Here is a 24,506-nt window from a genome sequence, read left to right on the forward strand (position 1 = left end):
TCTCCCAATCAGCTCGGAGAGTTCTGTTGAATGCGCCGGCTCTTCCCACATTGATAATGTGCAGAACGGACAGTGCTACACATTATCAATCCAACTGGCCAGGTTAGATTTCATTGAACAAGACTTGAGCTCTTCAGTTACGCTATTCCTTTGTTTTGAAATGTTGCACAGCTTCATGTGGCTTTATTGGCTCGAGCTGCTTTTTGTGGTTTAAAGGGGGGGAAAAAATCCACGTATTTCTTTAAAAAGGATCTTTTGTTTGTCTTTACTTGTTCAGGGAGTATGATGTTTGTTTTACTGTCCACTCGTTCTTGGCACTGCAGCAATGGGCCCTGTCATCGAGGCGGGGCTGCTTTGGTCCTTGTGTGTGTGAATATGCGTGTGTGTGTGTGTGTGTGTGTGTGTGTGTGTGTGTGTGTGTGTGTGTGTGTTTTGTGACATGTTGGGTGGAGTGTAGGTTACAGCTGTGTTTAATTCTTTTATTTTTTTTCCTTCTTTTTATGCATACATATTTTGTTCATACACCGTATAGGCCAGCTGGATTTAATCTTCTTTGCAAAATGGGTTTCAGTCTGTTTCCTCCTGCTGTCTTCCCGTCATGTTGCAGCCCTCAGCCCCCCCAGCCAAAGACTCCTGAGGTGCTGTGGTCGGAGACGGACTCGGCGGTCTTCCACCTGACCGACGAGTCGTTTGACAGCTTCCTGGAGGAACATCCTGCAGCCCTGGTCATGTTCTACGCCCCGTGTGAGTAATAAACCGTGTCGTAAAAAAAGAGCACAGCCTATTAATGTCAAAGTGATACATCCGATGTGAGGGTAATTTAAAGGAAAAATATTTTATTTATCTATTTGATATAATTTGTTGTACCTCGTAATGCAAGCAGGTAGTTGGCATATGCAAGTTCATTTCTAGACACTTCATTGTTGTGCAGTACAGAACCTTCCCTGTTTTCCCTCAAATATACAAGATGCGATTATTACTGACCAAAAGCTTCAAGGGTCCTTGTTATTTCAACCAATATTACAAATGGAATTACACAGATCACAGATTTTGTAAAGCTTTGATCTACTCATACCAAGTTTAGTTGATTCTGATATCCATTTAAGGACTATAATTAATTCTCTTGAGAATTTCTTTTTCCTTAATTATTATTCTACGTGCTCGTTTGTCCTCGGAACACCCCAAACGCTAGGATATCGGGCCAAGACAATCCAACATGTCCGACATCCTTCCAAACGGACCAGTTTAATGTTAACAAACCGAAAACGTGAGGAATATCTCTTAAGATTTTCTTAATAGTCGCCCCGATAAATGGGACATGTCAGAAGGGGAAGATGGGGGGAAAAAAATTGGGCTAATTATCCTGCCATCAGAACCAGGCTTAAGTTCAGAAAACTACACTCTAAAAAGAGGCACTTCTTTTCCACAATTTTAAAATTACTTTCTTGGCCATTACCATTCCGTACATAACAGCTGTATGCATAGAAATGCTGCAAATCTTCAATGAAGGAGAATACCCCAATAAGGGAAGTTGGGGCTCAGGATTAAACACACACATATGTTTCAGAAAACCACTTGAAAATGGCACATCAGTAATGGTAGAGTTCAGGGCATGTTCAGAATAGACGAGAAAGAAAACCTCTTTCTGAAGAGCAGGGGTGACTTCACGTTGTGTAAGAGAGAGAGTCACAAGGTATTTTTTATTTTTTTTTGTCAAAACAACAGAGTTGACATTTGCTGTCTTTAATATCCTGTGTTAGCAATCAGCAAGGTTGGCAGTAGGACAGCTCTCCATGTGACATTGTTCCTTCTCGACTGATGAAAGAGGTCTTTCCTGTTCTGGGACTTTTTATTCTTAACTTGGTTGTTAGCAGACTCACATCGGGCCAGGTAACAAATACATTTAAGCATGCAGTTCCTCATTCAGGTATGTTGTCTTATAAGAGTATCAGCCAAAATGAAAGGAAAGGTGTTCAAGACGTGGTGAGACCAGCAATGATGTTTGGATTAGAGACAGTGGCACTGAGGAAGAGACAGGAGGCGGAGATGGAGATGTTGAGGTTCTCTTTGGGAGTGACGAGGAGGGACAGCTCATGTTAGATGTGTTGGAGATAAAACCAGTAAGGCCAGACTGAGATGGTTTTATCAGTAAAGGGATGATGAGGCTGGAGCTGCCAGGCAGGAGGTCAAGAAGAAGAGGAGATTTATGAAGGGATGTCCTTTTCTGGTTTTCTGTTCTCTTCTGTTTTTTTCTTAGAGCCTTGAAACACAATGTTTCTCAAATGTTCATTGTGAATGTGCAGTTGCATGCCAAAAAAGTCCAAATCTGGGTTAAAGAGGACATGATGGTGTTAGAGAAGATGGTTTTAGGTGGACATAAATGACTATTTCAACCCAGAAAGGGAAAACCTGAAAGAAAAGGTTTTGAACAACCAGCAGTGATCTAAATGCTTCCCAATCCTGACCAATTAAGCATTGGAAGCAGTTTGGTGAAAAAGGCCTCTCGGTCAACAAGAAGTGTAACTTTGCTTCATCTTTAGTCTTTTATTCTCTTTTGTTTTGCATTAAAATATTCAACATTCATTAAAGACAAGCCAACACAGATACTGGAGCCAAGGAGAAACGTGTTAATAGGTTTTGCGCTATAAACTCTGGAGTTGGTCTCTCCTGTTTTTGTTAAACTTTTTGACAGTTTTAAAATAGTCTAATCTTTTCTTCTCTCCACAAGCCCTCTTTGTGCAATGAAGTGCATAGTATTATCTTGAGAATGTTTTCAACACTAAAAAATGTGCAGCATCGTTTCAGAGGAGCTTCTCGCTCCTTCCTGCCACGAAAAACATTCTCAAGCGGTCTCCCTTGGGTTCAGCTGTTATTTAGTCACACAGATAACATCACCATTTCGCTATCATGCTAAGTATGAGGCGCCGGTTGAAGAAAGGAACCAAAGGAGGATTGGAAATGAAAAAAACAAACGTAAGGAAAGACTAAATGTAGGAAATTCAGTGCAAAATAGATATGTATCATGTGCAAATCCCACATCCTGGCATATAACACCTCGTTGTCGCCATATGGTTCATATAAGCCTGCTTGTCATTTCCACACATGCCTGACATTTTTATTCAGGCACTACACACTGTTGTTACGCACAACTTTGTAACCCTGCCAGACTTTCCCCAACTCCCAGACTTACTTACTTTTGATCAAACCCTTCTCCTCCGTGTTGGGGAGCTGTCTGTTTTTCGTCTTGTGACATATAACTAAATTATTGATGAAGAAATTCACATTAGGTTACACAACACAGCCTTAATTGGGATGGTGCTATTTCTGATGTTTTGCTTTTAGTTTCTTTCACTTGAAGCTTGTGACTACTTGGGGATATCTATACTGAACATATAGATCAGTGTTTTCAAATAGCAAAAGTTACATCAGAACAAAGCTTTATTGCTTTGAACCTCCAAAGGTCTGCAAATGTTGCCACCTGTGCAACTTTTGTTGGATCTTCTCTTTGTTCCCATGAGTTTGTGGTCCCAAACCAACATTTGATTTCCTTGGTGCTTAAGAAGTGTTGCGGTTCAATTTTGTGAATTGTCTTGTTGGATGTAGACTAGGGTTGTATGTCAGACTAACATGTTCATTTATGCTGGAATATGTGCTGGCAATGCGTTTGAAATTTATTTGTTAGGGTTAGTTTAAAATTTTACAATGTAGCACAGAGAGTCTTTACTTTGTGATCCAAAGCAATTTCAGGTGGACCTTTTTGTTCTGATAAACCAGACTGCGATGTTCCACGTATAAACTATGCAGGAAGAGGTGTGTAGATTGAAGTGCGTCTCCAAGAAACATTTTACAGGAAAGGACCAGCTAAGCACACTGAGACGATATCTACATGAAATGGGAGATTGAAATCTGATTAACCTCCGGTTGTCGTCAGAAACCTTTAACCCTTAAGAACAGTAAAGGCAGTAAAGGGTAATTGATGATTGTGGACAGAGAGTAGCGTGTGTGTATATACCGCACACTGCTTTTGGTTTCACTACTTCTTTCTTTATGAAGCACTTTAAAATGTTTATGTCTGTAAAAGGCAGTATAGAGATACAATATTCCTTGCAGTCCAAGCTGCATGCCCTGAAAGCTTACTGGCTCTTTGATCTCAACAGATTGCCTTATGTGATATAAAAGGATAGTGATTGTGTGTTTATTGTGGAATTACGATCTGAAGGGAGCTACAGTTCTCTGTCCATGTTGTCCGAAGAAATCCCCACAACATATTTTGTACAGAGAAAGAAAACGACTTGTATTAGAGACATACTTTAATCTGTCAGGTCACTATAATGTCCAGTAATCTGTCCAATGTGGGGCAAAAAATCATACACAAAGAATTTAAGTTTACTTAAAAGAAATTAAAAAGAAAATCACAAAAATGCAATTAACTATACCTATGTTTTCAGTATTGTATTTTGTCAAATTAGTTCCTCCCAATTTAATGTGACAGTAGGTTCTTTTGTTAGATTTATTGCTATATGCTAATTTCTACTGCGTCTCAGTGTGCTTAGCTGGTCCTTTCCTGTAAAATGTTTCTTGGAGACGCACTTCAATCTACACACCTCTTCCTGCATAGTTTATACGTGGAACATCGCAGTCTGGTTCATTTTAACTGATCAGTGGCCTTGACTAAACTCCACTCCTACTTTGGGGTATTGGTTAAAATTTCTGCAGCCAAATTTTTGAAACTCAAGCAAAGCTGATAAAGCTGTATTATTTTTTGGTTGATCTGTTCTTTTCTCTAACCGTTAGTTGTTCACTCTTTACAATGACAGGGAGTTTTGTTTTTTTAATTACCTGCTGTGGCTCCGTCCCTTTCAGATCTGCCCAGAAACACTCCTTGTAAAAAATTACAACATTTAAAGCAAAGCAAATGAAAAATGAAACTACGAATGAAAGCAAATTGTTCCTGTAAATTTTGTTTGCGCATGAATTAAAGTATTAGGAGTATTAAAACGTGCAGCGAGATGAGCTACCATGTGATATCAAAACGGAGCAAACATAAACTGGTGTTAGCCGACTAGTTCAGGAAACGGCCTCGTGTGAAAACATGAGGAGTCGAAGCAAAGCAAGAATTTATGAGAGAAGCATCTGTCCGGTCAGAGTAAGCGGAGCACAGTCCCACCGTGTAATTCTGATAAGATGTGGTATTTTAATTTACTTCTCCTTAAAGCTACTAATTTTTTGCTTTTAATGAAATGTTGGAGTGGGACTTGTTATACTTCATGTTGTTTGTCTTATTCCACAAATTCTGTGTTTAAAGGTCAACACAAACTTGCTAACAGGTTTAGACTGAACATGGATGCCCTCCAAACAGCTAATTCTCACTCAGCTTGCATCATTTCATGAACATTTGGAGAAAAAATGTGTAAGAATGGAAATCTGTTGATGTGTTTCCTTAGATGATATACAATCCAACTAAATATTTGCAGGTTGGATCCCTGCAGTTGGTGTTTAGACAAAGAGCCAAAGCCATAATCTCATTTAGGTGCTACCACTGATTTTCCCGTTTTCTTGTATGGAACAAAATGATCGCCTCAACGTTCAGAGGTCACTGACGGGGTGACCAAATTCTCGATGCAGTTTTCCCTCTATTTTTAGCCTGAATGTGCCGAGAAATGTTTGAGCGAGTGTCTGTTTGAACCATGCTGGAAGCAGATTGCTCCACTCTTTCCCGCTGCGGTGTCACAGCTTCACAGATGCCTCCGCTGCACTTGACTCGCCCCCAAACAGCAGCCAGTCATAAACACGCTCAGATCAAGGGCAGTCGACCGAAACAAGCTTCATCAAATATTGTCAGCACACACACACACACACACGCAATGGCACAAGTGTATCAAACGCGTATTTCACACACCACGACGAAACATTTAGTGCAGCACAACCGAGCCGCATATCTCTGTTTCTCTCTAATGGAGCCACAGACACGTAGATGCCCGGTTTTGCTGCTTCGGTGCAGTTTCTTAATGGCTCTGCTGTCAAATTGAGATTAATGCTCTCCCAGCCAACACTATCAGCTTGCATTTCTGTCCATTTTCACTGTCCTCTGAGCTGCACAGCAGGGGAGCTTTGCATGCAACTTCTTATGAACCTCCAATTCAATGCACTGTTTCCCAGACGGAGGTTGGGGGATTGTGTCCTGGACCAAAACAAAAGTTTCTTTCTCCCCAAGCTGTTGGGTATAGAGTGCTGATTCATACCTAATGATGGCAATGTTTTTTTGATCTTGACGTGTTTATGTTTCACGGCCATTTAGTGAATTAGGTTTTCATTGGGTCTCCTTTCCCAACCTTCTAAACGAGCAATTAGCTAGCAGCTACAGACCCAGTTTGCTCCACCGGACCTTACAAAACCCCAGCATCGTTTTCATGTAAAACAGAAGTAGCTCACCTCTTCCATTTTAATGTCTCCATTGTTTTGCGGAGCTTGCATGTTTATTCTTTTGACTCTGATCTCTGCACATTAATTCTGAATCAGCAATATCTAGCATCCCGTCCCGTATAGCTCGCCCTCCCGCTGAGCACACACTGACCACGCTCCTCCGGCACTGCTTGTTCTGAATGCAGAGCAGGCCTGACACAGAGCAAAGGACGGACATTTGGTTTTCTCTCTTGCTCATCACTTTGAAGGGCTAGTAAAAAAAAAAAGTCCTCTGAATCACTTTGCATCTCTGCTGGGCCTCAACACACTCTGCACAATCACACAATACAGGGGCTTAGTTTAAAGAGACACAACCTTTTCTTTCCCACAATGTGTATTATCCGTGATTTATAGCCTGCACCAGCTCTGCTTATTATACTAAAGAAAGGAGTTTTTTGAACTGTTATGACAAGGGCAATTTAACAGGTTTACAAAACTATGAACTTTGTTTCATTCTTCTTTCTGGAGCATCAGACAGAACAAAGATAGTGTCATATATATATATATATATATATATATATATATATATATATATATATATATATATATATATATATATATATATATATATATATATATATATATATATATATATATAGTAATTTCATTTGGATGTGAGTCCCCAACTGTCACTTGCTACAACCAAGGTATACAGAATAGCTTCTTTGAAGGTAAAACAACCTTAGGTGCCGATGGGCTAAAGCCGCAAAAGAACACTCAGGTTAGCTAGGAACAGGACATTGATGATACAGTTCACCTAAGCTTACCAATATTGGACAATAACTGACTGGGAAAATGTCAACCACTCAATTTAAATGGTGAGTTCACACACACACACACAACCACAAACCTACCGCACACAGGTCCACGCAGTAAATGCTTCTTTCTTTTTTGTTCCTGGAATGCTATTTCAAAAACAACTGATAGCCCAACACATGTTTTTTTTTATTGTATTTCTTTTAACAAAGTACATTCATAAAAAAGACCTATTCATAAAATATCCATCCAAATATTTCCATTTTACATGCTACTTTTACTGAAACATCATGGACAGAGGGCTTAGTTTTAAAATTGAACTGTCATTACAGCAAATTCATAAACGATTTTCAACAACAGACAAACTGAACTAAACAGACGCCAATGTCAAACTGAACTCCCGTCAACAGGAGACGTCAACTGAAGTAATAATAAAAAAGATAACCTGAATTTAACAGACGTCAACACGTTCCATATTCCGATTTACTTTTTAGGCTAATTATACACAATTTAAACCTATTGCTGTTTTAACAACCAAGCATTGTATTAGATCTTAGCTCTTATCTAATGTATTTCTGATGTTTGCCACTTTGTTTTACCTTTCGTTAAAGTGCTGTTTAAATAATCACAATGATGATGATTATGATCAGAATAAACTTTTGCATCACCTCCCAGAAGTTGGAAAGAAAAGAGACAAAAAAAATGTCACACCTCACTTAGTAACACTAATATTTTAGTCTAAATATTTTAGCCTAAATATTTTAGGCTAAAATATTAAACTTTTTATTTGGATTTCTTCAATCCTACGGTGATGTCTAGTGATTTATGCCAAAGGCTGCAGCTTTTTGATTTAATCCATCTGAATGCGGTATTTGCAAGCCATACACTGATTGGATGGGGGAAAAAAAACCTGTCTGTGATTGGCTGGTGGAGTGGACAGTTTTTGAAGTCGCGAGCGCAGAAACAGCCGAGTGAGCGCACAGCTGGTGTTGAGCGTGGAATGAGCAGGTGCGCGTGAGCAGAGATGGAACTTGAGAAGAGTTTTTCAGAGTTGAGCGCGCGCCAGTGAGAGTTGACTCACTGCGCGCTTGGATTAGATCCTGCGCGCTCAAACAGAAGGCACGAATATCGCTACATAGTTTCACAGAGTTGAGCGGCAGCGCTGTCTTCTTCTATCATCTTCTCTGTCTTCTCACGCTCCCCGGTGACTCTTTGGCGCCCCCAGGAGAGGCGCGCCTCACCTATTGAAAACCACTGGTTTAAACCGAATGAAAGTATAGATCCAACCTGCCTTGGGTCAGCTGTTGAGGCTGCAGGTGGCGTAATATGAGGAGGAACATTTATTGGCAAAGAGAATGAGTTCTCTGTAATTCAAAAGCTTCCACAGAAACCAGATCTAAAGTTGACAGAGGACCTTTTGGATGCAGTGGAAGGAGAGATTTGCATCATAGATCAAAATCTCTGACAAATATTTCTTACCCTGTTCAATCTATTCCACAAATGATTAAGGTGGTTCTGAGGGGGAAAATTAGTATCAGGTCCTCTACTAGCAGGTGAAACTGTGGCCAGTGACTGTTTTTAATAGGGTTAAGTTTAATAACCCCTTTATCCTGGAAAGAAAACCAACACAAACACAAGTTTAGACTCTTCCATCAGAAAGAGGGCAGAGAACCAGGAGCATGAGGCTTATTCATCAAAAGCTTGAACTTGACTGCTCTGGGCTGCCTGTGTCCCCTTGTCTTTATTGTCACACATCAAAGAAGGGTCAAGAGGATTTAGGAGTTCACAACATGGGGTTTGAAAAACACAGAAGGGAGCAAGTTTCATGATGATTAGTCACCAGCCCCATGCATAGTTGGATAAGGGAAACATTCCTTATCTGGGAAACCATTTGCTCTCCCTTATCTAAGGTTAAAAACAACAGAACCTTCCTGAAAGCAATCTCCTAAAACAAACCAAATCCCTTTAACTTGATAAAAATAAAATGATTACATTCACATTTTTCTAACATTTTTCTTATTAGTTTAAGAGAAACCCCTGGCAAGATCTGTAAAGCCCTTTTTATAGAGTTACACAAATATAGCCAGCTGATATTGGTTAATCGTCACATTAGTTTTCACCACAACTGTTTTATTGTGACTAAATATTTGTAAAATAACCACTTTGGCCATATTTGTGATCAAGGAAATACTGCCAGAGAATTATTGCAGCCACCTGACCGGCAGTGCATAGCAAGAGCTAGAAAAGCCCAAACCTAAGTTATTTTCTGACATGCCTAACCAAAAACATTTAGAATAATTTTTGATTAGGCCTATTTTCTGCACATTTTGACTGCAGTAAGCAGCTGCCTTAATAAGTAAGTTTTCCAAACTTCCTCAAAATGATGTTGATTAGACTTTTCCTTTACATTCAAATTGTTACTTTAGGCTGGACAAAAATCTCCAAAGCTCAATGTTGGAGAACTTCAGCAAAGCACAGTTCTAGTTTCAGTTGAGTTTCTGGATGAAGTAAACTTCTGTTGTTCTTATTACGAAATAAAATAAGAAACGAGAAGGGTTTCAGTAGTTTGTCATTATCTTTCATCCACATCACAACAATGTTTTGAGGTGAGGAGATTAAACATTTCTGATTGCTCTGAGTACACCCAATCATGCTCTTCTACTTTTAATGATGAATTCATGTTTCATGTTTTCCGACACCCAGCACCCGCGACACTGAGTGATGTCGGTGCTTCTTGTCATCACGCAGATGAAGTTGTGTACTTGATCTAACTGGCAGATTGAAGGGTCGGGGCCCAGGCGACGGCAAGTTTCTCAGATTAAGACATCTGTCATACTGTCACTATGCCATGACTGACACAAGCCCCTCCAGATCGCCTCTGCTTTCCATAAATCTTGCTGTAACCGGGAGCGTCACTGTCATGTCGCTGAAGTCCCCCCTACCACACACATTTCCCTAATAATGCACAGCAAAGTATAGGCACCAAGCCCCATTGAGTTTGTCAGGAGTAAGCGTATACATGCATATTCCAGTGTGGAACATGGTGATCAGACATGACTCAACCCTCATGGTAAGCAACGGAGACTGCTGTTGTCTCGTTTCCAGTTTGGCCCTCAGCGTGCCTGCAGTGAACCATCATGAAGCAGCAAGAGTCCAGAGAATTGCAGCTGTTGGGAAACCAGTTCAGTGAACTGAGAGGATGTGATTCTGAGCAGAAACTGCATCCTTTAGCATCCAGAAGTTCTCTGACAGAAACAGATCACATTCCCCTCGTTTCGTACATATAAACCCTAATGTCTAAAATTGTATTAACTGTCTTCAGTTTCCCATCTACTAACAAGTGCCATGGTCAAGAGAAAATCAGCGTTCTTCATCTGTCAGTGGTCATAATGTAATGGAAGCATTAAGAAGGTTTAGCTGTTTATCAACTAATGATGCAATGTCACTGCTGAGAATGTTTTAGACCAACAACGTTATCTGGTACTGCTTATACTCTAATTGCCATCACAAAGTATTGCAAGGGATTGCTACCAGGGTTAACTTCTCAAAGTTTTTTTTTTTCTTTCCACAACTGATTTTCTGCATCACAACAATTTAAAATGTGAATTGATATGTTTGTTGTACAATTTCTAATCAAATGTACCCCTGACTCTTTACATCTTACCAGTACTCTTTAAAATCTTTTTTTTTTTTCCAAGAAATCGTTCCCTAAACTCATACGTGAGAATGTGAGATTAACTAAATATGGCAGCATAGGTTTCATTGCTATTGTTGTGTCGTTTAGTGTAATTTCATCTATTAGTACAAAAAAACAGCCTGAAAAAAACACATCTGTTTGGCTGTAATATGGGTCTTTTTGGACTCTTCAGGGTGCGGCCACTGCAAGAAAATGAAGCCAGAGTATGACGAAGCTGCTGAAGTACTCAACAGAGCCACAGACGTAAGTTTCTGGAACTTTGTTTACATGTGAACTGCATGCGTGTCCGGGGGCTTTTCTCCTTCATAGCTCACGTGCACACTTGCATGATGTGGCTGGGCTTCGTAAACAAAACACCATCATCCCACCTCCTTCGCCTGCGGTTGTTTGCTGATGCAGCCAGGTGACATGTCGGCGGATCTGTACAGCAGCCCAGTTCTCGATGTGGTTCTGATTAGTCGGGTGCGGTCCTCCTCTCGCTTGTCTCCACTTTTCTCTGTGGTAACTTCACACTCAAACCTGGGGCCGTGCCTACTCAAAGCCAGCCCGTTGACTTTAGCAATTACCTCATCCATAACCCTTCTGCTGACCTTTCCCTGGTCCTCGTACTCATGGCACTGTGCCCACCCCTAGAAGTCAATAACAAAATCCTGGCTATTATGTAAAAAAAAAAAGTTTTGAGTTGCTGATGATCTTCCTAATACATAAGATTGGGGTATACCTACTTACTGAGTGGAATATTACTTTTTCTATGGATAGAAATGTCTGCTTAGCTTGAACTCACTGATCTACTTGAATGCTTAATTAAAAATGTTGTCTTCTACTTTTACGTAACTCTTACTGTTATGCCTCGGACAAGTGTCCCTCAACAAATCTATTGAATCTTCCAAATTTGTTCTCATTACAACCAAAAACCTGAGTAAATTGGGATTTTTTTTTTTCAGTTGTATTGACAAAGTATTGTGAATTGGAAGGCCAATTATTAATTTTACCTTTTTTCAAAAATACTTCTGAAAAGTGTGGTGAGCTTTTTCTATTCCAACCCCCTGAATAGGGACTTTGTAGAACCCCACTGTGCTGTAGTTACAGCTGTGGGTCTTTTTGGAGGGTATTTACATATCAGTTCTGCACATTTAGAGACTGAAACTTTGGATCATTATACTATGCAAACGTATACCAGCTCAAACAGGCCAAGAAGAGGAGACGAGCTGATTATTTCTGACTAGTTGGAGTATTAAACTCAAAGTAGTGGTTTTGGCTCTGAAAGGTGAGCGTGAGCACTGAAATCACCAACAGCCTAAAATGCTATGTTAAAATGAAATACTGGCATCTTAAGGTGTATAACACAGCATTCCTTAAAATGGCCTTTTTACGGCATGAAAGCTCTAGCAGCAAGATACAAACAGTGAAGTAGAAAGTAGGAATACAAAGAAATTATGGGGTAATACTAGGGATGTACGATATATCTGCATTAACGTCGTCTAGGCCAATGTTAGTAATTTTCTATCATATCGCGTTGATAAGTAAAACTGGGCTGATATTAACAACCGTTGTGTATGTCCATCTAGTTGCCCTTTGTGGCTGTGTTTCAAGAGGCAACCCACATTCACAGATCCAGTTGCACCGCACACCGATACACCGTACTGAAACCTTTTTGTTATCCCGTCTATGAGAGAGGAGACGGAAACACAAGGGGAAATAAGGAAGCTTGCCTAAGCAAATTATCGTGCCTATTTTATTTAATCATGTGATTAAAATTTATCGTGCGATTAATTGATTTATTGATTATCGCGACAGGCCTATTGATACCTTAGTTTAGAGTCAGTCCTACAACACGGGGAGAAAAAGTTTACTTAGCTTTGAAACACCAGCTTTACACTCTGATGCTGGTCGCTGTATTTTCTTTTATTTTGGGGGATTTATCTCCTGGGTGGGTCTCAATTTACTTGGGCGGGCTGCCCAAGTAGAGTCTGTGTAGCTTAGTAGGCACTTTAATATAGAGTCTGAATTGGTTTCTATCTTGGGCCTGTAGATAGACTTGAATAGAATTAGTTTTACACAGTATTTTAGTTCCAGCTAATCTCTTAGTCTGTTATAACTTGCCGTGCTGGAGCGGTAGCATGTTGAAATTAAAAACTAATTGCACTGCTTTATATTTTCTGTCATTATTTAGTTAAAACTGAAAAGCGGTTGGTTGCCCTCCACTTTCTGCTTCAGTTTTCTTTTCTGTTAATTTGTAATCTTGAGTCAAATTTCTTTACTATGAAAAGTACATGAATGTTTTCCTCTGTGCCATGTCCCAGTAGTGAATACTGTTGTTTATATCGCTTGCTGCTTAAAACTGTAAAATAAAATCCATCTAATCTTTAATCTGACTGATTTAATTTAAACCCAATCAAACCTGTTAGGCTATTTCTGATATTTCTTTTCACTTGCACTACCATCATTTGTGTAACAGCTCCTAACAATGGCGTTGCTGAGACAGTTAGTTACTAGATTTATTTCTAATACTTCCCATCTTAATTTAACACCTCTGAAACAGGCTTGTTTTTGTGCAGGACAACTCATAGAAGTCACTTTCTTTCCACAGAGTCCAGGCGTGCTAGCAGCAGTTGACGCCACGGTGCACAAGGCGGTGGGAGAACGCTTCAAGATCTCTGGTTTCCCAACCGTTAAGTATTTTGAAAACGGGGAAGAAAAGTACACACTCCCACACCTGCGGAGCAAAGACAAGATCATTGAGTACATGCACAAGTGAGTCACGGGTTTAACGCACTTAGCAAGACATCAGTTCCTCACCTTTGTCTAATTAACATTTGTTCAGAGTCGAGCCTCGGCTTTTAAGGGGGCGCTGTGAAATGCACCAGTGTAGCGTGCACTGACACTCCATGTCTAGTCGTTGCAGGGATAATGAATACATTATCTGCCATAATGTTCATACAATGATAATGAATTATATTCATGAATCTGCTTGAAATGGCAACTTTTTTTCCTTTAATGCATCTCTATTCATCTACTTACTGTCACAAAGTTTTAAGAAATGAATCTGTTCATTTGAGTCACTATTGGAGTGAAAAGAGTTTCTTAAATGTGTAGGAGATGCATGTTTGACTTTATGATTATAGATATGAGTAATCAATTTTAAAAAATGTTTAAACGACACATGTCTGTCATGAGTTTTTGGCAAACATCCTTGGATCAAAATATACAGGGTTGTGAAAGAATTTCCAAATTACTGATTTCTTCTGCTTTTGCACTTTTTTTAAGACATTTAAATGTTTCAGATCATCAAATAAATGTTAATGTCTTACAAAGATAACATTACAAAATGCAGTTTTTAATTCATAATTTAATTTATTCACTAAATAAAAGCTATCCAATCTGAGCCTATGTGAAAACATAACCTCCAACCTCCAGGCGCCCCAGTGTGATCACCCATGTTTTTGTCAAGCTAAGGTCAGTTCCTATAGCCACATGCAGACCTGTTCACTGACAGACTGGTAGAATCAAGAAATCTCTTAAACGGAGTGTGTCTAACATCATGAAGTAGGCTGAAAAGTATGTAAGAAATTCAAAACAGAACTGGAATCTATCAGTCAGGAGGTTTCCAGAGACATTTCTAAGGCTTAGGGACTCCAGTGACCCTAAGCGACGGCCATTATCCACAATATAGACACGGCACAGAGGTGAAGAGCAGCTGGCCGTCCAAAATTACTTCCTGAGTCATCATGGACTCGCACAGGAGGTCACAGAACAACTTTAAACAACATCCAAACATTTCAGGTGTCACTTGCAGCAATTGAGGTCAGAGTTCACGATTCAACGTTAAGCAAGAGAAACATTTTATTCATGGGAGAGTTTCAAGGTGAAAACATTGTGATGATCCCCAAGAGCTTTGGTCAGATATTATTCTGGGGACTTACAGGACTAAAGGGGAACTTATTAGAAGACGGGCCTCCTGTTACATGTGGTGTAAAATAAACACAGCATTTTAGATGGAGAACGTCACACTGACAGTTAAACATGGTAGTTTGATTGTCTGCGGCTACTTTGCTAATGGATCGATCCATGAATATTGCTCTTAACCAGACAATCCTAAGGGAGAATATTTGTGACCTTTAAAAGCAAACAAACACCATGCAGCAGAACGATGATGCAATCTCACCCACAAATCCACCTCTGAGTGGCCAACAGAAAATGGAGTGGAAGGTGTTTGGAGTGGCCAGGTCAAAATCCGGACTCAATAATGCCGTTGCATGACGTTAAACAGGCCGTTCATGCTCAAAACCAACAAACAGAAGAAATCTGTTGGGGAGCAAATACTTTTTCACAGCTCTGTATGTTGCCAAGACGCATTAAAGCAGGATTGTAGCTGTTGTGATGGTTTTTCTGGAGTCTCTTTTTATCCCTGCAGTCCCCAGGCACCTCCCCCACCAGAGCAGTCCTGGGAGGACAAACCCTCCAGTGTCAGCCATCTTGGCTCGGAGGATTTCAGAGATGCCCTGAAGAAGAAGAAGCACGCTCTGGTCATGTTCTATGCTCCTTGTAAGACATTTTTATTTAACTCTTCAGTTTTTTGAAGTCTTCAGAGTAGCTATTAAGATTGTGTTTTTAGAAGGAAAATTATTCCTGAATGACAACTTTAAGAAAAAAAATATATAACCTTGTGTAATCTGACATTTAGAAGACTTATTTGGTGGAATCGCTGCTCTGTTTTGTTGAACTCAGTGCGATCATATTCTGCTTTTAAACCAGTGTGCATATGGATCTCGGAGGTTCTTGCCAGTCTCTTTATTGCAGATTATACATCAACTCCACCTAATCCACAGGGAGGACAAGGAATGACTCACGTCTCTGAGAATAGATTTCATGATTCACAAGTTCAAAAGGTGTCTTTAATAAGTGCTTTAGGAAGGACTTGGAAAAATCTAAAAGTAAGGCTAAAAATCTTCCTTAGTCGTCTAACAAATACTGAATTGCCACAAACATATACAGACAAAAGTGTTGGTACCCTGCTGAAGATTTTTTTCATACACCTAAAATGTTAATTCGGCTTTTATAATTTTAGAATTATATATTAGCATTACAAACTTAGAGCAAGCCAACATTTCTGTACATTTTTTTCTGGGGGAGGAAAATCTTTTTGTAGCAAATAATAGTTTTACCAAAATGCCCTCTGACACAAATATTGGCACCCTGTTGGTACAATATGCAAAGCTCTTTCCCCCCAGGTGAATGTATTAAGCTTAAAGGTTTGATTTTTTTTTTTCAGTGTGAGATTAGGCTTCTGCAAAGAAAGATTAATTTATTTCAAGACATTCAGGGAATATTTTTTTTTACCAGGGCTACAAATAGATTTATCTGTATTTATATTTATAAAAAATAATTAATTTCCTGAACCTGACTGAACCTGTCAGTTTTTTTTTCTGCAGTTGGACACTTTATTTTTCTTTAAAAACAAAAAGTCAGGAGTTCTTTGTCCCTAAGAGAACAGTGCCCAATTTAAAGCTTATTATTGAAAGAAACGGGAAAGAGACAGTCATCATAATGTAACATAATTAGTCATTCTTCAAATCATCTTTCAGACACACTGCACTCTTATGTCTGTCGTGCTTTGTTCCTGATTTGGACTTCAAAGTCTGACGTGGTGCACTAGTCTGCTTCCTCCGTCGGCCCTTTGGTCGTACCTTCTACAAAGGAAGAGTCCAGATGTACATCAAGCAGCATCAGCGTGCTGTCATCCCTGCCCGCCCCCACCACCTGCACCTTGCTCATTGGCTCCTGATTAGTTCACAGGCTTCGTTTAATTGAGGTCTAGATGAAATGCTGCTGCTGTCTAACAAATGAAGGTTAAAAAAAGGTTTAAAACCAGAGCTTTGAGGGAAGAATCTCGTGTGTTTTACATGTACATGAGACAACCTAATTGTCTGCAATACTAAAGTACGAAGAAGCAGCAATTAAATTAGCTGGTTTTATTTACTATTATATTAAACTTAATTGTTTTTGTGACAGTTTGTGGAAGTACAACGTCTTGAATTATTATCACCATGGCCCATACAGTGCTTTGCAAAACTATTCACTGTTTTTTTTGTTGTTGTTTTTTACATTACAAACACAAACTTCACTGTATTTTATTGGGAATCTATGTTATTTAAAGAAGCACTGAAGAGATTGACAGCACAGTGGGAGATGCTTACAGGACATCTGTGTGGTTCTTCACCAATCTGACCTTTTTTTGGAAAAGGGGTAAAAAGAAAGTTATTGTTGAAAGAAAACCATAGAAATTCCCCTTTGCCATTTATTACAAGCATTTTATGTGAGATTGTTGACATGAAACCAAACATGAGCGTTTTGGCCAACATGCAAAAGGTTGTGAGTGGAGGAACGCTAAAGATGCGTTCAGCCCGAACGTGAACAAGGCGAATGGAGCGAATGATTTACATGTTATTCCCATGGAACGGCTATATTTCATTGAGGAATGATGGATTTACTGACCAAAGAAGCCTGTAGTTGGTGTCCCGGAGGGAGAAGAGTCCCACTACGTGGGGCAGCAGCTCCAGAACTGCGTCTTGGATTGATGGAAGCACCGCAGGAAGTGATCGGCTTCCAGATGCAGCTCCTGCGTCAGGTGGTGGTACTCGCTGAACCGGGTGCCTCTCTGGATTGGTGAGCTTAGGGGGCGCCGACACCGTTTTTCAGCTTTCACACAGCACTGTGACTCCCTCAGTATGATCCATCTGTGCCACATTGGGTTGAACGGACAGGAGGAACTGGCAAGTGGATAAACGCTCCTCATATGTGATGATGCAGTGCAGCAAACTGGCCAACATTTAGCTGTGTTGTCCACGAATTGTTTGCGAGAGGGAGGCGGAATGTCAAGCGACTAACAGCAGGCGATCAACGCGAAAAATTCACCTTGTTCTCGTTCGGTGTGAACGTACCTTAACGCGCCACATCACCCTGGACGTACAATACCCTAGGCAATGTATGGTGGTGGCAGTATCATGCTGTGTGGATGTGGCCCCTCAGAGTATTGACTGAGAGGAGCTTAAGACATACGTACCCAACACATTTCAAATGTATGAAGTGCAGTCAAAAGCTTGGACACACCTTCTCGCGCAATGGATGCTCTTTATATTTATTATACCATTTCAGGTAATGAAGCTCATGAGGGGGGTAAAATATACATGCATTGAGGTACTTTTTATATATATATATATATATATATATATATATATATATATATATATATATATATATATATATATATATATATATATATATATAGAGAGAGAGAGAGAGAGAGAGAGAGAGAGAGCGAGAGGGAGAGATTAAAATAATTTCTATTCTTGTTCAATAATTAGCTTGAAAAAGGAAATTTTCTCACAGTTTTGCCTACACCCTATCAGGTCTGTTATAAATGAAAGCCATGTTCTAAATGTGAAGTAAATGATGTAGTTTGCTTGTTTGAAATCAGAATGCTGAATACTTTGTTTAGACATTTTGTTGATGCCAGTTGATGACTTAGAAATTGAGACATTAATATTGATCACGTGAGCATGTTACTGCCGTATAACAGCTCATCTTTTTTATTGTTGTGGACAATTGAGTTTTTTTATTTTATTATTATTTTAACACTGCCATAAATTAAACTGAACAACCCTAATGATCTTATGAACATCAATATATGCTCCCTATTGACTTCTGGTTAGTTACACTTCTGTCCGCTTACGGAACCTTACAGAAGTCATGGAGAACGTCTTTCGTTTCGTTTACATGTTGAGTTTCAGCCATGCATTGTCAAAGTCAGTTTATTTGGGTTTTAACAGTGCCAAACATAGCAGATACATACATTTTAATGTCAAAGCCAGCCTTTTACTCTGTTGTTAGTTGTATTGAATGTTAAGTTTTAGAATAAGGGACTATTTGAGCCACAGGTAGTGATTTTTATTTTATATTCTTAAGACAAACTCTGCACAATGCATCTTGTACACTAAATGGACAGCTACCCCACACAGAAAATATAAAACAGTCACTCATGTAACCAGCTCTCCCAGGTCTACACTTGCACCTAAAGTTTACTCCTCCCAGGCAAAAACAAAGCACATTTATTTTTCTGCCTCAATAATTAAACAGGTCTTTCCAGACCTCAGGCAGCTCCACGCTAAAATAAAAGACCCATTCTATACACTACTCACACATTAAGATAAGGCTTTGTTTTATTTGCCAAATAATCATTAGGGACCATCTGTTTAGTAAGAGGTAGGTCAGTTTTAATTAAAACTGTTTGATTCATTAAACGGGTAATACGCTTGTAAATAGTTTTGCTTGTGCCTCTGTAATGAAAAGATCTTAATATAAAATGAAAAATAGAAGAATGAAGGCTAATTATTGGAAGGGATAAATGCATGTTAAGCCGTGCATTTAGAGTATAAGCTTCTATTACCAACTGAAGGGCTTTCAGATATTTTTTGCGTGTAGAACCTGAAATGTTGAAGGTTATTTACTGCAGCAGCGAGGAAAACACTCTTGCAGGTAATGGCAGGCTGAGCCGTGTTATACGTCCTCTTATAGGAGCAGCACAGAACACCTGCATCATTTTACCATCATGCTAATGACATTAAGCTTGAACTGTTCTGATCAATGTCAGACATTACAAATTGTTTTAAAGCTTTTTATCCTATCTATGCTTATCATTTAATATTATCCTAATTATCTTTGGCTCTTACCGAGTCTTATAAGGAGATCTAAGTACAGTTTGCAGTTGCTTACGTTGCAGCTTAAAGCAGAAGTTTCTTTCAATTGTGGTAATTTTATTAAAACCTTCCCTTTTGATATAGGTTGGAGTTTTCGGGTTAAGCTGGGAGAGACTGTTTTTTTTCTGTGCGATTTTACCCACAATCCCTCTTTAACAAAAATCTTAACCAGTCTGCACTGGGTGAGAGGGGTTGAAAACTGTAGTCTGCCAGAGTGAGTTGAAATGACGTTCTGTGAGGGCTGCTGCGTTTAAAGGGACTTCTGCAGTGGCTAGACTGATCACATATCTCTGGGTTATGGCAAACCTTTTAGTCAAGCTAGAAAGGTAGATCATAAATGTTGTCCCACGTTTCAGTTTTGGACTTAAAGTTAAATTCCATCTTTCTCCTTTGGTCTGAAAGTTGCTGAATTAATTTGCTGTTTCCCAGTTAATCAGCTGTCGTTCTGTGGTATTGTACTAAACATACATCTGTTCTTTGTGCCAATTACTGACCGTTGCAATGCTTAGCCAGGATTATCTGTTAAAAACCCAATATTAAAGTAATATATGAAAGTTCAAATAACCTGTAAGGAAAATCTGGCTTCTTTTAGAACTTGAAACAGTAATGTATCCTTTTACATCAATGTGAACATATTTAAAATGAACGGCTGTTTGTCGTCTGCTGACTAGATTAGTAATTTACACCCACCACTTCATAAAAGCTTTTATGCCAAACTGCTTGTTGACATATATAATACTCATCTCAAGATGTGTTCTCGCTTGTATTTCACCTTTAACATTTCCGACAGTTTGATTATAATGAACAGAACAGAAGATCTGGGTACTTGACATTAACAACAAGAGAACAAAACAAATGAGCCGTGCCTACAGAATGTCAAGCTTCAATGGAAGCTGAAGGGAGAAGATGTATTATTATCAAAAGGGTGGTCACTAAAAACCACATCAGGTTTGCATATACTCGCTGGAATCAGAAAATACATTTCTGCTTTCTTATTTGTATTTATCATGCATCTTGTTGCACTGAATGTGTAGCTGTTCACATTTCCACCACCTTTTACAATCGATAATACCTTATGAATATCTACAGATAATCACTTTATTCCACCAGTGAAAAATTTGGACTCACCTTTTATTCAATGACTTTTCCTTATTTTTATGGCTTTATTGCCCAACATGGTGAAGAGATCGAAACTATGACTCAAAAGTATATAGAATTTTGTATTAAATACAAAACTGTGAAAGAACTTAAAACAGATTGTATGTTTTAGCTTTTTCTAAATGACGGCGTTGCCAGAGGTGGTAATAAAAATAAAGACAAACCACCGAATGAGAAGCTGAGTCCAAACTTTTGTCTGGTAGTGTAAAAAAAAATAGAAAATGTAGGGAGACAGGTAATGATTTTTTTTTTCTGTCAGCAGTGAAGAGTCTTTGAGTCTTTATCCAGCAAGCATTCTATCAAGGCGGTGACTGCAGCTCTAGGTTACCCTCATCTCTCTGCATTGACCAGCTTATTTTTTTTTTTTTTCGATTTCATTGTACTGGTGACAATGACAATAAAGGATATTCTATTATTACGGTAAATGCAGGATTGTGAAGGTGGTTATGTTAATGACTCTATTTCCAGTGTAATTTTCTGTTTAACCCATTCATCTAAACAATGTTGTACAAATCTACAGGTATGAGCTGAAATAACCCCCTACCTGTTTGATTTTTCCTTTAGGGTGCCCACACTGTAAAAACGCCGTCCCTCACTTCACCACAGCAGCAGAGCTCTTTAAGGAGGACCGCAAGGTTAGTTTTCATAAATTTAATACAATACAGTTGCATGAAAGGCAGTAATAGTTGGTGTGATTATTATTTTAAGCTTTTTGTCATGTCAAACTAAAGGAAGTATAGCAGTGGGAAAACGTATTATCCTCCTTACATACTGATTTCTTCCATTTCTTTTTTTACTCGAAATTGAATAATTTAGACCATACAAAAAATTTTAACAAAGCTGAATAAATACAAAAAGCAGCAAAAACATAATGACATTGTTAAATCTTGAATTAACTGTGATTAAGCAGGCCTTATTACTGCTTGAATGATTTAATAAAGAAAATCACATAAATAGAACCTGCCTGACAACATGAAGTAAACTAAAGAATCACAAAAACAACACATCCTGCTGCAGCCTAAGAAGCTCAAGAACACATGTTTTCACATGTGAGCTTTTTAGTTTGTTTGATACAAACTCTGGTGCCTTTTCCGTCTTTGTGACGTTCGTTGTGTAGATGTGAACACACCAATCGGGCTGGGGTGTGGACCAAAACAGCCGTATCAAAAGTGTCGGGAAGAAGGGTATCTGTACGCATCTAAACAAACTCTAGAGTTTGTTTATGGCGTGAATGTGGTCTAACACATCTTCCCATAGCTACACTACCAGTCAAAAGTCTGGACTCGCCTTCTCATTCAAATTCAAACATTTACCTCACATCACTGATCAGCTGTTGCTGCTGCCGGCGTCTTCCTGAATGCTCCCATAATGCTTGAAAACAGGGCTGGAAGCAACAACGGGTAGGTCTGGACCAGACTCGAGCGTTTCCTAGTCTCATTCGTGATTAAAAAATAGCAACACATTCAATGAAATCTCACTGCATTACTGGTTTCTGGTCCATGCTAGTTTGCAACCGCTACTTCCTGTTTATTACAGCGTAATGTCAACGTATGTCATTACGCTTTGCGTCGCCTTGTTAGTTCTCATTAAAAATTAAAATGAGAATTAGATAGAAACATGGTTAATGACATCCATCAGTCTGGAAAGGCTTTGTGATTCCAGTGAAGCACAGTATCCATAAATGGGAACAGGGTGCTCTAAGAGTAAACACTGTAGCCCTTGTTTGTCTTAAGGTCAGGTCAGTGATCAACATTTAACAATAGGAAAGAAGCTGAGCAAATATTGCATTCATGCATTCAGGGCTAAGTCTGTATCTTTGATACGGGGACTAGGGTTCAAATCCATCAGAAATCCTCAGGAAGGGTATCTGGTGTAAAAACTCTGCCAAGTCTTTGTGCAAATTGCAGTGACTTGCTGTGGTGATCCCTGAAAAAGGAAGCAGCTGAAAGGATTCTCGGGAGAGTAAAAAATCACTCACCAAAAGACATTTGCCAAATAAACATCTTGATGATCCACAACACCGTTGGGAAAATATTCTCTTGACTGATGAGACAGAAATTGAACTTTTTGCAAGGAGTGATTTGTGTGACATGTGAGGTAAAAAGAAATATATGTATATGTATTTCATAGAAAAAGCATTGTGCTGACAGTCAAACATGATGTTGGTATGGTGATGATCTGGGTCTTCTGTAGCACTAGGGGAGGAGAAGGTTTGACTATCAGATCCTGATCTTAAGCTTGTTGTCTTCTAGGTTACAAAATCAGTTATTGGGTATAGAGGGCACTTAATCTTCTCAGAAAGGCCAGGGTTGCTTTGGGTAACTGTCTGTCCTTAAGAAATGAAGTCATTATTTAAAAACAGCTTTTTTTATTTACTCAGCATATCAAGTTAGTTTTAGGGTTTGAATCATGGGTGTGAGAAAAAATAGGAAAAAAAGAAGAAAACTAAAGGGGGAAAGAAGTTTTTCACACCTACAAGCCAGTAACAACACAAACGGCAACATACAAAACTTTGAGAACGTCTCTGAGTATAGCTGCTGCAGTGCATTACAGCAACAGAAGGGGTACTGAAGTGGAAAGTGAATGATGTAACGATGCGAGCTGCTGTCTTTTGTACTAGTTGCAGTTTATGGAGGGTTTTCCGGGGGGCATGGAGGGAAGTGAGTTGAAATTGTCTAGTCGAGAGGTGAGTGGACTGAATCAGTTTGACAAAAGTGTGATGAAGTGTGATGGAAGGACTTGCTTGATGCTGCAGAGGTGAAAGTAAGTTAACCAGGTGATGTTATGGATGTGGTAAGTGAAGAAGAGGATGTAGAGGGCTGTCCAGGATGACACCAAGGCTCTGAAGCTGAAAGGAGAAAGAGATAAAGGAATTGTCAATGCATATTTTAAAACCGACAATTTGGTCAAAGTAGTAAAAAGTAAAATTTCATTATTTTAGATGGAAGGAACTAAAACTATTTCTGTGAAGAACTAAAGGTATATTTTTACATGGACTATGGTTAAACATCACACACCTTCTCTCTGTATTGTTCTCCAGTCTCTTGTTTACATGGCCGGCCCGCATGTGCGTACGTGCATGTGAACAGCTGCCACTCAGGGCTCAGCCCCTCCCTGCCCATAAAATGCCACCCCCAGGCAAAAATGGTGTAGGCCTTAATTACTGTTGCAGTACAGATGGTCTGGTCAGCTCACTTATAGCATTGTTAGTAGATCATTGTGAAAACTGACTTCATAAATACTTTGAGTAAAGAAAAAAATAAAATCTAATTTAGGCCTGATTTTAGTTCATCTGTGTTAACTTTACAAGCTGAGCCTAAACCTTTTTGTTCCTAGTTTCTAATAAGACCCCAGTGGCGTGGCATAATGAAAATGATCTGGTGCCTTCAGTGCAGATCAGATATAACAGTGGTGAATATTTCCATTTATTCCAAACAGCTGGCTTTTTTATACCCTTATAATAACAGCTTTTGATTAGCTAAGTAATTCCTAGATGACATCGGTTTTTATTACTACTCTGCACAAAACCGAACATTGTTTAACTTAAATTTAAGCAAAAGACATCATGCCATGTTGTAATCATTCTAGTGCACATTATTGTCCATTCCTAATATTTTCTCTACATGACAGTGAGGAGGAGGATCACTTTGTTTCACCCCACGCCATTTCATAAAATG

General features: G+C 39.1%; 1 protein-coding gene across 1 annotated transcript in view; it reads left to right on the top strand.

Annotated features, from left to right (window-relative positions):
- The window catches only part of pdia5 (protein disulfide isomerase family A, member 5), a 90,614-nt gene that overhangs the window by 53,659 nt on the left and 12,449 nt on the right, over positions 1-24,506 (top strand). The window contains exons 11-15 of the mRNA XM_036139026.1: positions 608-744; positions 11,088-11,158; positions 13,506-13,669; positions 15,330-15,460; positions 21,394-21,464. Coding sequence (XP_035994919.1) covers positions 608-744; positions 11,088-11,158; positions 13,506-13,669; positions 15,330-15,460; positions 21,394-21,464 — 574 coding nt within the window. The remainder of the gene's footprint in view (positions 1-607; positions 745-11,087; positions 11,159-13,505; positions 13,670-15,329; positions 15,461-21,393; positions 21,465-24,506) is intronic.

This window comes from Fundulus heteroclitus, chromosome 7 (assembly GCF_011125445.2).
Source record: "Fundulus heteroclitus isolate FHET01 chromosome 7, MU-UCD_Fhet_4.1, whole genome shotgun sequence".
Taxonomy (NCBI): domain Eukaryota; kingdom Metazoa; phylum Chordata; class Actinopteri; order Cyprinodontiformes; family Fundulidae; genus Fundulus; species Fundulus heteroclitus.